Source organism: Dromiciops gliroides, chromosome 2 (assembly GCF_019393635.1).
Source record: "Dromiciops gliroides isolate mDroGli1 chromosome 2, mDroGli1.pri, whole genome shotgun sequence".
NCBI classification, from domain to species: Eukaryota; Metazoa; Chordata; class Mammalia; order Microbiotheria; family Microbiotheriidae; genus Dromiciops; species Dromiciops gliroides.
In genome coordinates this window covers 11,837,383-11,853,242 of record NC_057862.1, presented here as the reverse complement: position 1 = coordinate 11,853,242, position 15,860 = coordinate 11,837,383, and the positions used below count along the sequence as shown (strand labels likewise).

The following is a 15,860-nucleotide window of genomic DNA, read 5'->3' as shown; positions in this document are numbered from 1 at the left end:
ACTCCTTGAGGGCAGAGACTATCTTTTGCCTCTTTTTGTATCCTGGTCACTTAACACAGTGCCTGCCACATAGTAGGCGCTCAACAACTGTTTATTAATTCATTGACTCCAAGGCTGTAACCACTGTGCTACCGAGCTGCCTCTAAATCTAGTGCTTTGTCATATGACTTCCTAGGGTCAGACGTGATATTAGGGGTTGGAAGAAAGCCAGAGAAAAGGCAATCAGAAACATTTATTAAATGATCACTGCGTTCCTTTCTCTCTGCTGAGTGCCAAGGATACAAAGAAACGTCAAAAGAATCCCTGCCCTCAGGGAGCTTATAGTCTAACGGGGAGACAGTATGTACAAGATCCACAGAGTCACCGAACGGTGGCCTTAGAGAAGGCTGGCGAAGGGATCTGCTGAGAAGAGGACATCCTCAAACATCGCGCTGGCTGAGGGGTCCTCCCCAGGTGTGAAGCAATCGCCATCCCGACCTGGGGCCCGGGGTCCAAACCCCAGCTTGGCTCCTCAGTCCCGTTGTGGATCAGGCAAAGCCCTTCCCCTTCCTTGCCCTCAGCGCCCTCATCTATAAAATGAAGCAGGGCTGGCTCGTTCCCTTCTGGATCCCAAAGAATATTGCCGGGACGCGCCTCAGCTACTGTGGGGATTGGGAAACCTTCCCCGGTGCTTCTGAGGCGCTCTGGGCACTCGGGGGGCCCGGCTCGGGCTCTCCTCGCACAGCAGAGCCCGGGGGACCCTTTCCCGGGCGCAGCCTCTGCCGCGGGGGCGCCCGCTTAGCAAAGCGCTGGCTTGCGATGCTCTCGTTTCAGAACAAGCACAAAGCGGACGCGCTCCGGAGACTGGAGCGGCAGCGCCTGATCGAGGCGGAGAAGCAGCGGATCGCGCAGATGCGGCGGCAGCAGCTGGAGACCGAGCAGTTCCACTTCTTCGAAGACCAGCTCAGGAAGCAGGAGCTGGCCAGAGGCCAGCTTCGAAGCCAGGAGGCGCCCGCGCTGTCCGAGCAGATTGACGGCAACGCCCTGCCTTGCCTCGACCCCTCCCTCCGTGTCTTTTCCGATCGAGCGCCTAAAAGCGACGTGCCGGCCTTCACTGGCCAGTCGCCCCCCGTGAACAGAGCGCTGAAGCCGGCCGCCACTCTGAGCGCCGTCCAGAGTAAGTCGTGGGACGGCCCTGCTCTGCGGGAGGCTGGACCACTGGCGCCATATTTTGGGGTGGGGACTGGGTGTCGTCCGACAGTTTGCTGAAGCCCCTTTCAAATGTAACCTCACCTTCCATGGTGTGCCCATGAGGTGTCGAGCGCAGGCCAGATTAAAATATAATAACAAAACAAATAAAAAACAATGGGACCCAAATAATGTTAATATGTGGTTTTCTAAGTCAGTGTGTGGGGGCAGGGATCCTTAGGTGTGGTTTCATGGCCCCCATTTCTATTTGAGTTGGACACCATCAGTGTAAAGTGACCGTTTAATAATAAGCAGTTATTCTATGTGGGAGCGATGTTTCAACGATTGATCTCCCTGTGCTTTGGAATCTCTATGATGACCAGGTTGGCATTGAAATACTTTGACTTTTAAATTAAATGCTTTTTACTGGAATCCGGCTTGTGTTTCCAGCCTGATTTCCCATTCCTTCTCTCCGGGTTCCAGCCGAATTGACCCATATTCTGGTCCCCAACCTGGGCATTCTATCTCCCACCTCAGCCCCTCTGAAATGCACTCTGTTCTATTTCTTGGAACCCTCCACCCCCTTCAAGGCTCAGGTCCTGAACCACTTCCTCCAGGAAGACATTCCTGAAGCCCCTGCCCATCAGTATTCTCTTCCCCTACAAATCACCCCGCCTTCTTAGCTACTCCCCAGTAGGAAATAAATTCCTTGAGGGGAGGGACTGTTTGAAGGGACTTTGTCTCTCCAGTGCTTGGCATAGTAGGCTGGGGATACTGGGCACTATACGTGTGCTTTGTCGAATTGACAGGTTTGAATTCCAGCAAGGATCTTGCTTTAACAGCTTCCTTTGTCTTAGCTCTTAGCTCTGTACGTCTTTAACACAAAATGAGGTCCCTCAGGAAATGAGATCCGTCTTTTGCCATGGGTGCTCACTCCTGTGTTCTGCTCCCAAGAATGTTCCAGGACTACACTTGGCCTAGCCTCCAGCTCCTTGTCTCTCCCTGTCTCTTTCAGACCTGGTGGTGGAGGGCCTTCGATGTGTCCTGCTGCCCAGGGACCTTTGCCACCAATTCCTGCTACTAGCGGAGTCAAATACAGTGAGGGGGATAGAAACCTGTGGAATTCTCTGTGGAAAACTGGTACGTGGGCTTCAGCCTTTAGTCTCTGCCCAGTGGGGCAGTGAATGCTGCCATCACTGACAAGATTAATGTACGCTGACCTCTCGATAGTCCTGAGGTTGGCAGAGCTCCTCACAGATTTCCTCATCCGATTGAGTTTAAATCATTCCTCAGGGCCTCCAAAGGGTCTGGGATCAGCCCAATTAACATGCTCCCTCCCTGCAAACAGGTCACTCTCCATCTGTGTCTCCCTGTCCTGCTGAACTCTCATCCATGGCCTCCCATAAGATGCTGTGAGGAGTGGAGGGCAATCCAACGGGCTAGAAACATTCCTTGACTTCCCCTGGTGTTTCTAGGATTCCGCTGGGGCCCACAGACTGTCCGTTGGTTATTCCTCTCTCTTGACTACCATTTGGTGTTGTTCATGTTAAGGTCAAGAGTGATGCAGTTCATGGACTTGAGTGGTACATCACGGGGTCGTAGCATGTCAGACTGAGCTAAGAGAAACCTTAGGGCCAGTCTGGTCTACCCCAGATGAGAGACGGGAAGGGATGGGCCAAAATCGTCGGTCCCTTCAGGGCCTAGATCCATGTTCTGTGATCTTTAACACCTTCAGTGGTCCCTCCTATAGAGATTAGGTACCATTACTGTATCTTTAAGACCACACACATCTTTGAAACAGTCAAACCAAGATTTCTTTGTTTTTTTTTTCCTTTTTTTCTTTTTTTTTTAGCGAGGCAATTGGGGTTAAGTGACTTGCCCAGGGTCACACAGCTAGTAAGTGTTAAGTGTCTGAGGTTGGATTTGAACTCAGGTCCTCCTGACTCTAGGGCCAGTGCTCTATCCACTGTGCCACCTAGCTGCCCCACAAACCAAGATTTCATACCTGCCCCAAGATATGGTCGAGGTATCTACAATCTGTAAGAGAGAGGCTACTGAACCTGGTGTTACAGATAATGGGATCCTGGGTATAAGTCCAAAAGTGAACCCAGAGGCCATCTAATCCAACCCTCTCATTTTACAGAAAGATCCAAAGAGGCTAAATGATTTGTCTAAAGGCACACAAGGTGTAAGTAGTAAAGCTAGAATTTTAACCTAGACCCTGACTCCAAATTCTTTTCACTGTCTATTCATCAGCCACTAGCCAAGGATCTTAGGCTGAGTGCCTACAGCCACGTGAAAGTTTATTGATGATGTAAAAACTGTGATTATTAGCACCCTCTCCCCTGCTTTCTGCCAGCGTCCCTGCAGAAACAGAAGGGACCACATGGAACTGGTGATTTTTCTTTATTTCATAAGTTGCTGTGGCAGAAGAATTCTTCCTAATGTGGCCAGCCTCCTGGTGAAGGGCCTCTCTGTACCAGCCCAGGCTGGTCTCCAAATAGTAGGCACAGGCTGCAGCCTGTTACCTATCCCAGCAAGGAAATGTCTGAGGCAGATTCAAACCCAAGGTCGTCCTACTTCCAGGTCCCATTCTCTGTCACTACAATCAGGAAGCAAAAGCTCATGTGAATACAGGCCGTATTCATCAGCAATTATCAGATAAATCTACCCGGCAACTGTCTGAGACCCTAAATCTTCTGACCAGGATTTTAGGTTGTATCCTGCCTACCCTAGAATCATCTGTTAGGGTATAGGCTGCAAAGGCCATACCCCATCATTATTGATATGATCACAAATAATACCTTTTTATAAGGGAAGGAGGTGGTGAGAAGCGTTAGAAAGCTATAGTGAACATCTTTAGTATTCAAAATCAACGTCACAGAATAAAATAGCCCTGAAAAGGGGAAGAAAGGAAGGGAGGGAGGAAAAAAGAAAGCAAGAATGGATGGAAGGAAGGATGGAAAGGAGGGATTTGTTGCTTCGTACTATGGGTTAAACAGGAGGTTCACCCCTAGAATGACAAGATTTGCCTGGGGTCTCTCTGCCCCTTGGCACCCACTCTGCCTGTCCCTTGGGCATTTCCTGGGCTGGGACCTAACCTTGGCAGGGGACAGCGTTCTCTCCCTGTTGCTCCTTTCTTTCCTGGTGTGAGGATGCTTGCTGATGAGCGCCTTCTCACTGCCCTTCTTCCAGACACACAATGAGTTTACAATCACCCACGTCATCGTGCCAAAGCAGTCAGCCGGCCCAGACTACTGTGATGTGGCTAATGTGGAGGAGCTGTTCAGCGTTCAGGACCAGCATAGCCTTCTCACCCTGGGATGGATCCATGTAAGTAAGTTCCACACCTCCCTCCCCAGCTTCCAGGGTCTCGTCTTCAGTTGTCCAGGTTGCCCAATGGCATCTGCTTTTGGGTTCTTGTGCTAATTACGTAAATACAAATACTGGTGAGGCTGTGTCATAGCTGTAAGAGCCTGGACATCAAGAAAGGCCTGGATTCGAATTCCACATCTTAACTTGACTAACTTGGTGACCATAATAAGCAAGCCCCGTAGCTTCTCAGAACCTCTTTCTCTGTGAGGGGGCGTGTGATAATGGTTACAGACCTTCCTCACAGGCGTGCTGCAGAGCCAGTCTGTGAGTTGAGAGGAGCCCCGGCGCCTGCTCTCTATCCTGAGCCCTCACTAGCATCTTTGTCTGACAAATGCTTATCCACTGCCTGAAGTCCTGCTCCAGAAAATGGGAACCTGCTCTTCCCTTCTCATCTATTCAAGTCCATGGAGATGGCTGGTTCAGTCAAGACTGGCTTCCATGGGGATTATTCAGTGACAACCAGAAATATCCGTTTGATGGATGAAAACATTCGCTCCAAATGAGCTCTTGCCAGGGGCCACGGGCTGCTTCAGGAGGTAGCAAGTTCTCCCTCATTGGAGGTCGTCTCCCTTTTCAAAGAGCTGGTTTTTATTCAGGTCCGGTTTGGGCTAATTGACCTGTGATGCACTTTCTTGCTTAGAGATTCTGCTATGCTCATTGATCTTTGTCCTGTCAGAGAACTGGAAAACCTTAGATCTAATGTTGGAAAGGACCCCAGGGCCCATCTAGCACAACCCCCTCATTGTACAGAGCAGGAAACTGAGGCACAGGCAGTTAAGTGATCTACCCACTGTCACATAGACAATAAACACCAGATAAAAAACTTAAACCAAATATCTCCCTGGATTCTGGAAACCTTGCTCTCTGTGCCATGAACAAGTGGCCAGCCTGTTCTCTTGCTGAGACAAAGTCCTTGTGGGTGACAGTTCCGAAGAAACCCTATTCTTAGCATGTACTAAAGGCTGTAGGTTCCTAAAATCTGGCCTGCTCTGGCCCTTACTTCTCTGCTGTCCCCCAAGATTAGTTGCCTTTGTCCTTCATCTGCTGGGTGAAAGATAAAGCTGTTTAGTAGTCCTGGGTGACTTCTTCAGGCAACCAGAACCCCTGGCTGGCCTTGTCCCTTGTCCCTTGAAGAGGAATAGCCTGTCAGCAAAATCCTCCATCCAAATCGCTGTGCTGCCCGTGCTGAAGAGAATGTGTATGTCATGGGCAGCTTGGGATCACCACGCAGAGAGAAGGTGACCCTTTGCATTCAATCCTGAGCCAAACGTTATGTTATTAGCTGGCTGTATAATTTCATTGAGAAGATCTTGATACACTTCCCACCATAAAACAGAGAGGGTTGTGCTTTGTTTTGGTCTTGGTTGTGTTTGCCTACTAGGGTTTTTCTTCCAGATTCCTATACGTGTTACCTCAAATCATCTTGGGGTAGGGGCATGTCCGAGGGAATTGGGGCCAAGGGGAGAGACGTGCTAATTCGGGCAGCTCTCTCATGCTCATAATCATTAATAACAAATACTTGATTATTAGATTTAATATTAAATAGTTTGGGGCCAATTTGTACACACCTTCCCCTCCCCCCCAAGATGACAAAGCAGAGGGGATTATTGCATGAACATCTAGGGCTGAACTCAACTAGCCTTCATCGATTTCAAGAAATTTACCTGAATTTATGGAAGCAGCTTCTTGGCTAACAGCCATGCTGACATTGCGCTGTGTCAAAATTAGTGAGAAGACCAGCCCGTGTCCCTTCCTTCATATCAAGCTGTTCCCTCCTGTGCCTCAAAGTGAAAAGTCTGTAAGGAGGGGCTCTCTTTGAGACCCCCTGGAAAGGTGTCTGGGTGTATGAAAGAGCAACAGGGCCTGGGAGGAGTCGGCAAAGTGAATTTAATTTTACCTTTGGGGTGGCGGGTCCCTGCGATGCAGCTGAAGGACCCAGCAGCCCCTCAAGCCCCAGCTCATGGCCCAGGCTCCCAGGGCTCACGGGCCCCTCCCATTGCCTCCTCAGACAACTTTTGACTTGCTCGTGGCTGACAGAGAAAAGTGCCCATGGCCCCAGTCTACAGGAAGCGGAGGGGGACTGAGGCAAGGAGGAAGCAAGAGAGGCAGAGGGGAGGGGAGCAGAGGAGCACCGAGCAGCCCCTCTGTCCAGCGGCTGCCTCTAGAACCTGGCTGTGGGGAAGGGAGCCCATTCTCCAGATGCGCTGGGGAGCCCTTGACCCCATGCGGGAAGCAGAGGAATTGTGGGGGGCCTTGGTTCTTTCTTCCATAAGGAAGGGCAGGGAGGGCACAGTTCGGGTTTTCTCTAGCCAGAGTTCTCCTCCTCTCTCCGTAGACGCACCCGACGCAGACGGCGTTCTTGTCCAGCGTCGACCTCCACACCCACTGCTCCTACCAGCTCATGTTGCCCGAAGCCGTCGCCATCGTCTGCTCGCCCAAACATAAGGAGTGAGTCTGGGAGGCCGAGGCCAGGCACTGGGTTGAGAGCTCTATGATCATTCCCTCGTTTGATTCTCACAGCCACCCGGAGTAGTGGGTACTATTATTATTCCCATTTTATAGATGGGGAAACTGAGGCAAACAGGGTGAAGTGACTTGCCCATAGTCACACAGCTAGGAAGTATCTGAGGCCAGATTTGAACTCAGGTCTTCCTGACTTCAGCCTCAGCCCCCTTTCCACTCTGCCCAGCCTCAGTTTCCTTTTCTATAAACTGAAGCAGTGGATCTAGGTGGTCTTTGACATTTGTCTCAGCCCCAAATCTGTGATCCTGGGGACCAGCAGCCCTTCACTGTCTGGCTCCTGCCCCAGATTACCAATTGCATATTATCCCCCCCTCACATATCATGTTCCAGCCAAATTGGCCCACTTGCTGTCCCTCAGACTCGACATTCTATCTCCCACCTCCTTGGCTTTGCGCAGCCTGTCCCCCATACCTGAAGTACACTCCCTCCTTCCTGCCTGGTTTCCTTTGAGGAAGGAGCTCAGGTGCCGCCTCCTACAGGAAGTCTTCCCTGATCTCCCCAGATGTCAATGCTTTCTCCCTCCTAAAACAATCACATGCATCTTCCTCTCTGTGCATGTTATCCCTCCCCCCCACCACATAGAATGGGAGCCCCCTGAGGAATGGAGCTATACCCATACCTCCATACCTCCCCATACCCACTCAGAGCCTGGCACAAGTCAGTGCTTCCAGAGTTGGATGGATCAGACAATCCTTGGAGCCCCTGGAGGGTTCAGGACAGATGCTACCATTTCCAGTCATGGATGGTTGTGGCCACAATGGGTGCTCTCTTCTGAGCTGGCCTCTTTGAAAAGAGGAGAAGTTTCCATGGTCCTCCCCAAAGTCTCTCCCCCCACCCCAAATTCCCTTTTTCCTCTTTGGTCTCTGTCTCATATGAATCTACTTACTGGTTTGCTGGGATCTCTGGAAGGCAGGGATTTGGGCTTTGCCTTCCTCTTTCTCCCCAGTGTGTAGCAGTGCCTGACCAATAACGAGCCAAATAAGTGCTTGTTGACTGACCACAATGAGTCTCTGCCTTGGAGCAGCTGACATCCACGGGAGAGATTCACCATTCATGAGCCTCTAAGGAAAGGCCCGACATGGCCCTCAGTCACACACTAAGTACTTCTGTGTGCTGGCACTATACACCCCGAGGGTAAAAAGATCAAAGAGAACAGGCCCCTGCCCTTCTGGAGTTTATTTCTAAAGAGGGAAGCAGTGTGTGCATAGTCTGTATTCTCTCCTTCCAGTACGGGCGTCTTCAGACTCACCAGTGCTGGGATGCTGGAGGTCTCTGCTTGTAAAAAGAAGGGCTTTCATCCCCACACCAAGGATCCCAGGCTATTCAGTGTAAGTAGAGTATTGGTTCATTTTTGGAGAAATAGAGGCTAGAGTGCTTGGGAAGACGTGAGTTCAAATCCCACCACTGACAATTTCACATCATGCCCCTATAGAACTTATCTACTAAACTGTAGACAATTTGCCATCTATTTTAGTAGAGGAGATGTTCACACTGGGAGTTCTCCATCCTGATAAAGCATAGCTTCTTTGTGTATGTATTATATGTGTATATATACTCATCATCAGGACGAGTGATTCAATATGGTGCCATTGTTCATTGCTATGGAATGGGTCTCATCATTCACAGTTCATACACTCTCTGATTTTTGTCTCTGATCATTTATTTCTCACCTAGTGGCCCCCAATTAGAGTCAGTTAAAGGTCTACCCTTCCCCTACCTGACATGGCGCAGGGAGTTGACTTCATGGAAATAGGTCAAATAACCTTACAGAGGAGAATAAGTTAGTTCCATGGTTAAGCTATTTGACTTGCATCTTGGGCCCCCTCAGATGGCGTACATTACAGTGAATTACATGACATTATGGAATGGAGAGGGAATCATGTATTAAGAATGTTAAAAAGTTTGGCAAAACTGGTTAATTGGCATCATGAAGATAAAACTCCCTTGACCACATTTCCCCCTTTTGTCTTGTTGCTTTGGTGGTGAGTCGGACAGCCTTTCTGTTTCTGTGTTTAGAGAATCCCAGAGCTACTCACATATCAAATTGCTTGAGGTCCATGATCCCATTAATGTGGGTATTGCCCCCAGCCCAGCCCAGCTACACCATCCAAGCAGTGCTGTCACAGAGTCAGACTGAGATCTAATCTAAATGTGTTGTATTGAGGAGAGTTCTGGCCTCTGGGTTCAAGTCTTGCTTCTGACTCACACTGGCTGTTCGACCCTGAGTAAGTCAGTGCTCTGGGTACCTCTAAGACGCAGAAGGTGCTGACCTGCACTGGTGGAGGGAGTGTCCTCTCTGGGAGTTCCTTAAAATCACAGGTCCAGTACCTCCCACTGACTAGTGGTATGTAGAGATCTTTGTGGCTCCCAACTTTGCCCTCTGTAGTGTCCTTCCCAACTCGGGGTCCTCTGTAAATTGGAGGAGTGTACAGTCTGTGCTTTTATCCAGCTCATTAATAAAAACACTGAATAGCCCAGGGTCAAGCCAGCAACCCCAGAGCCAGTGTTCTTTTCACGGTCCCTCTGCTTCTCTGTGATTTGGGGTAATCCTGGATCACATGGAGGTGGCCCCCCGCTACAGGAATCCATGGGGTCTGTACAGACAAATCTGCTAACACTGCCCAGGTGGAGGACCAACTCCCACCCAAGTCACTTCACCCCAGGGTTCTTCCCTCCATGCCATACTTTGCCTCTTTGTTTTCCTGCAGCCTTTTTTGGGTAGAAATAAGTGAAATGACTTTCTTTCCAGTGGTTGTAGGGAGAACACCCACATACTCACTCCCCTTCCACCTTTGTCCCTCTAATGAAAACCAACCTGTTGATAAGTCATTCTTGAGTTGAAACCCAGGGTTCCATCCACATAAAATCAGGCGACAAACATTAAAAGAACATTCCGCTAGTCAGATATTTTCAACCTCTAACACATAACTTTCTTCCCTAGACATGCAAGCATGTGGTGGACCAAGACATAAGCGTCACAGTGCTGGACCTGAGGTGATGAGGCCCAAAGACAGACAGATACCCTGGCCCTGTGGACATGCGGCTGTCAGATTTTCTTAAGACGTTTTCAGAACTGATGTTTTATATTTATACATTTTAGATCAGATGGTTTGATATTTATTGTTTTCACCTATTTTGCTGTTTTCTTTTGGGAATGTTCCAACTCGAGACAGACAGAGCTCATGGTGACGGTAAACTGGAATCTCCTCGTGTACCAAAAATAATAAATCGAGTTGCAAACAGCAACATGGTGATTGGCATTTCCATGAGAGTCATCAGAGGTTTGGCTATTTTCACTGAGGTCTTGGACTCATCATCCCCTTCTTCTTGGCAAAGTGTTAAACCAAACAGTTAAATGAAATTTCTGAGTATTTGTTCTGAACAGAACTCCCATTTAACTGCTGTGATGGAGCAACGTGAAGACCCTGAGACCCTTCTGATATCATTTTGCTCAAGTTCAGCCTTCAGTGTATCCAAATTGGAGCATAGCTCACAACATCCAGAGAACAGGGGGGCAGCTAGGTGGTGCAGTGGATAGAGCATTGACCCTGGAGTCAGGAAGACCTGAGTTCAAATCCAGCCTCAGACACTTGACAGTTACTAGCTGTGTGACCCTGGGCAAGTCACTTAACCCCAATTGCCTCACCATAAAAAAAAATCCAGAGAACAGACCTCCAAAAAGAGACAGTCCATATTTATGGACACCAGAAAGCACGTGTTTAGTGAGACAACTGCAGACTTTGTCAAGAGATTGGATTTAGGGACAGCTAGGTGGCGCAGTGGATAGAGCACCCTGGAGTCAGGAGGACCTGAGTTCAAATCTGGCCTCAGACACTTGACACTTAGTAGCTGTATGACCCTGGGCAAGTCATTAACCCTCATTGCCCCACAAAAAGGGTTCAAACAGAAAAGAGGAGAACAAGGGTGAATGCTTGGATGAAACCATAAAGCCAGATTCTGTAGAACCACCAAATTGGCATTTAAGGGAAAGATAATGGAAGGTACTACTTCTCAAGAGCAGATTGAGAGAAATGCTTATGGGTGCTCCAGAGGCAGAGGGGCTTCCATCACCCAAGCTCCCTGAGCAGAGGCTGGACAAACACTGGCAGGAGAGGGGATAGATGGGGCTCACGTTGAGGGATGGAGTGGGCTAGGTCTGAGGCTCTTCCCCTCATTTCTCTGTTCCATAGACCCCTTTAGCAGTCTGGTGATGTCTCTGGACCCCTCAGGATCATCCTTTTAAACTAAAATCAATAGGATTACAAAATAAACCAATTATATTGAAATACTTACCAAATGTTTTTTGTAAAAATAAGTTCATGAACCCTGACGATGATGATGGTAGCTAGCATTTGTGTAGCCTCCAAGGCTTCCAGAAGACTTTACCTATATTACCTCCTTTGATCCTCCCAACAACCCTGCGAGGTAGTTGGTGTTATTATTAGCTTCGTTTTTTGGATGGTGAAATGGGCTGGGAGAAGTCAAGTAACATTTTCAGGGTCACACAGATAGTAAGTGTCTGAGGCTGGATTTTAACACAGACCATCTCTAAGGCCACTTCCAGCTTGGAGAGTCTGAGTCTGTGACCTAAAGTCTGAGACTGGTAAGAAGATAGTAAAAGAAGATTGTAGCCAACCAGCCTGGTGTCTGTTGTCGTGTTTCCTTGGACATTCTGCTGCCAATTATTAACGGTAAGGTTTTAAAATTTACTTTATTTTATTGTTTTATTATGTTTTTGTTACCTCTTGATTCCAAATGTCTCCCTCTTCTCTGTCTCTGTCTCTCTCTCTCTTTCCCCTCCCTTTCTTACTCATCCCTTGTAACAATGCTTTAAAAAAATTTTCAGCAAAACCCAACACATTGGTTCTGATGGTTTAAGTAGTATGCCTCATCCATAGTCCCCTGCCTTTACTCAATGAAAGTCTAGAGTTAGGATGAGTCACTTTGACATTTAATACCCATAGGATGCTCCTGATGGATTCACACAGAGCGATGTAGCAAGAGGGTCAAGAGCATTAGACCCAGACTCAGGAGACCTGAATTCAAATCCTGATTCTACCATTTGCTACCTTTGTACCCTTGATCCCTCCCCCTCTCTGGGACTCAGTTTCTTCATCTATTAAATGGGAGAGTTGGGCAGCCCTGCTGCGAGTGCTTTTCTCCTATTGCCCTCCCAGGTGGTTTCCAAGGCTGGCCTGGAGCACAGGCGGAAAGCGCAGGAAGTGAGGGGGCAGAGAGCCCCCTATGCAGAGAGCTCTTGGGAAGGCTGCTTGCATGGTTTCCATGGCCCCTCAGACCTCCCCAGGGTCTTCTGGAGGGATCTCAGTGCAGGAGTCTGGCTGAATGCCCGTAGATACCACCTTGGATGAGACGGCTGGTGAGGTCCAACTCCTCTAACTCCGACTCTCAGAGCCAATTGTGTGGCCTTGTTACTGGCCCCAGAGCCTCAAATGACCCAGAAGGTTAGCAGCTAAGAGCAGGCCAGCAGCTGGTGAGCAGCCGGAACAAGAGGCAAATCGATGGAAAAGCAAGAACATTCTGCCTCGAGGTTTCCAGAGAGACCCAAAGGGAAACGCAGAGATGTGGCTGGACAAAACAGCCAGCATCCCTTTGCAAGGACCAATCAGGAGAGAGTCAGCCTCTCCCCCCCTCACCAGGAGGGCCATGATCTTTCCTGAGAAGGGAGGGGACATCCTGCTGCCCCGGCACCTCCTTTAAAAGAGAGTGAAAAGACTGCCCTGGAATCAAAGCACAAAGGGAGAATTTAGGCAACAGAAAGTTTCGTTGTTAAGGGTGAACCCAATTAACGGGACTTCCAGAAGGGCTTTCTTAGAGTGGAGTGCCAACTGAAAGGGCCCCAGAGACTGTCACATCCAGCCTGGGCCTGAATCCAAATCCACTCTAGAACACGGAGTCAAAGGACTTGGGTTCCAATTCAACCTCAGTTGCTCTTCAGTTCCTCTGCACCTCAGCTTCCTCGTGTAAAATGAGAGGATAGGTCTCAGTAGCTGCTGTGGGTCTTTCACTTCAAAATCCTGTGGGCCCAAGAAGAGACCCATAAATTATGCTTTTTTTGAGGGGCAATGAGGGTTAAGTGACTTGCCCAGGGTCACACAGCTAGTAAGGGTCAAGTGTCTGAGGCCAGATTTGAACTCAGGTCCTCCTGAATCCAGTGCCAGTGCTTTATCCACTGCGCCACCTAGCTGCCCCCCATAAATTATAAACATTTACCAAAAACAAGGCCAAATATTAATCAAGAATTAGAGTGCTGTTGGGGCAGCTAGGTGGTGCAGTGCCTCTCTGGGCCTCAGTTTTCTCATCTGTAAAAGGGCATTTATTCTACCAGAGCATCTCTCCACATTTATTGACCATCTGGAACAAATGGAGTATTTCATAGAAATCATTTCAGAAAAGGAGAAGCTCAGAATTCTTTCCTCAATGAGATGAAGCCGATGACTGATTTTTGTCTACTGCTTTGAGGATTGCAAAGCCCTTTGGAACCATTATCTCACTTGAGCCTGTCAGGCCAGGACTGTTGCTGTTATTATATTCTCATATTACAGATGAGGAGACTGTGGGTCAGAGAGTTTAAGTGATTCAGGTTCACATGAATAGCATGGACCATGCCAGTGTGAGAAATCCTGGAGGGGAGGAGGCGCTAGTAAATATTTAACAACTGACTCTAACTCGAGACACATTTTTAACTTTAATATGCATCATCAACATTTTCTTCATCACTTTCTTAACTCTAGACAATCACTCAAACAATAAGCCAAGCCCAAGTGCATAACATTTGTCCATTTCCAGGGTATAAATGCTCACACTGAAAATTTAACAACCAGCTTTCAGGATGACCTGGCTCCAGTACACTCCTGCATCTCTCCCATGCCATAGGTTCCTGGGCCTCTTCCCCCCCCCCATTACCTAAGGAGCCCCACTAGACTGTAGAGCTCCCCAGCCCATATTAGGGGACTGTTCCTGCCTCTATCCTTGCCATCCCACCACCAGCTTCTTGCTACAGCTCTGCCCCCATCCCACTGCCAGGCCCCACCCACCCTCTTGTTTAGTGTAGAACCTACCTTGGGACACAATTCCAAGCTCCACTCCCATGATCTTTTGGGTCTTTTCTTCCCTCCCCACCTTCCCTCCCTCCCCAAACTACCTTATATTGATTTTTCTGCATTCTATATGCACCTATATGCTGCCCTTTCACATGGAGACAGAAAAGTATATTGATTCAAGGAACACAATGTGGTAAAGCTGTAAGAGCTCTGGATTCAAAAGACCTGGATTCAAATCCTGATTCCATCACTTCCACCTACCTGGCCTTGGACAAATCATTTAACCTCTCTCAGGACAGTTAGGTGACACAGTGGTTAGAGTGCTGGACTTGGAGTCAGGAAGATCTGAGTTCAAATTCAGCTTCAGATATTTACTGGCTGTGTCACCCTGAGCAAGACACTTAACCTCTCTGTGCCCTGGTTTCCTCAACTTTAAAATGGGGATAAAACCAGGCATCTACCTCAAAGGGTTGTTGGGAAGATAAAATATTAGTAAAACACTTATCACAGTGCCTGGCATATAGTAGGTGCCATGTAAATGCTTATTCCCTTCCTCCTCTGCTCCTCATTTCTCCTCATACAAAACGGGGGGAAGGAAAATGGATGATCTCTAAAGTCCCTTCTAATTCTAGATTTCTGGATCCTCTAAAAGTAGTACGTGGAAAAGAACAGCTCCTCAAATACTCCCGTTTCGGAAGGAACAGACTACTTAAAAAGAGCGAGTATTGCCTGCAGGTGAGACGGATGCCTGCCCTGCGTTCTTCTCCATTCACTCATTTACGTAGAACTGTTTTTAGGGTTCTAAGGTTGTAGCTAAGAAACTACAAATCAAAGAACTATTTGGGGACAATGGGAAAATTATGTCTCGTCGGCGTCACACCAGACACAATAGTGAATTAATCTGAGGTTTCTTACCTACGATTATGTATGAGCTGATGGACGGGAGGAGGGGCTAATTTGGGGCCAGATCAGGAGAATAAGAAGACACCACCTGAGAAACTGAGTGAGAAGGGAAGACGGATGAGCAGCTCAGAGAAGAGAATGCTCCCTGGTGCTTGAAAGAAGCAGAGAAAAGCTCTTCAGGGTCAGACAGGCTCGGTGGCTGCTGCTGGGAGCTCACTGGAGGATAGTCTGCAGCTGCTAGAAGCTGCTCGTCGCGCTGTTTAAAGAGCTGGCTGAGTGTGCATACCTTGCTCTTCAGCGCCCTCTAGAGCTCGAGATTAGGGAAACGCCGCAGGGGCTTGACTGCATTGCCCTCTGCTGCCCCCTCTGGCCTGAAAGGGAATAACTCCTCGGAGCCAGGAGAACAGGTGGGCAGTTCTCTACCTGGAGAGACCTGCTTCTCCCTGATACCATTTTCTACTGTTTCAGCAGCTTCCCGCCACTGAGATAATAGTGATAATAATAATAGTAAAGATAACACGGCTTGAGAGACCCCACAGGAGCATTCGGTGAGAGAGGAGAGGCTCACCCCAAAGGCACGATGCCCAGCAGATGACTAGACTGAAGGGTCAGCTGCATCCCAGTGCCAGCTCAGTGCAGGCACTTTAGTGAATGCTGGTTGATCGGTTCATTAGGCCTGGGCCAGAGCTCCGGCTCCCCCATCCTGGTTGCAGCTCTGTCAGATCTTAGATTCTAGGGGTTTTAAACAAAGAAATGAAGGGGTGTTTAATGGAAACCAGAGCCACTTATGTATGATGCTGTCTGGAGGAGGAGATAGAGAAACCTTCTCCC

The 15,860-nt window shown here is 48.6% G+C and overlaps 1 protein-coding gene across 7 annotated transcripts in view; it reads left to right on the top strand.

Moving 5' to 3' along the window:
• The window catches only part of STAMBPL1 (STAM binding protein like 1), a 46,061-nt gene extending 35,749 nt beyond the window's left edge, over positions 1-10,312 (top strand). For 4 of the 7 annotated variants that reach the window (XM_043980281.1, XM_043980282.1, XM_043980283.1 and 1 more), the window contains 6 exons: positions 814-1,156; positions 2,183-2,307; positions 4,363-4,500; positions 6,878-6,990; positions 8,294-8,393; positions 10,007-10,310. In XM_043980281.1, the coding sequence (XP_043836216.1) occupies positions 814-1,156; positions 2,183-2,307; positions 4,363-4,500; positions 6,878-6,990; positions 8,294-8,393; positions 10,007-10,063 (876 nt within the window). In that variant the 3' untranslated portion in view covers positions 10,064-10,310. Of the gene's footprint in view, positions 1-813; positions 1,157-2,182; positions 2,308-4,362; positions 4,505-6,877; positions 6,991-8,293; positions 8,394-10,006 lie in introns of all 7 variants that reach the window. The other 3 variants (XR_006354633.1, XM_043980286.1, XM_043980285.1) reach the window with 3 other exon arrangements.
• The last annotated feature ends 5,548 nt before the right edge of the window (positions 10,313-15,860 follow it).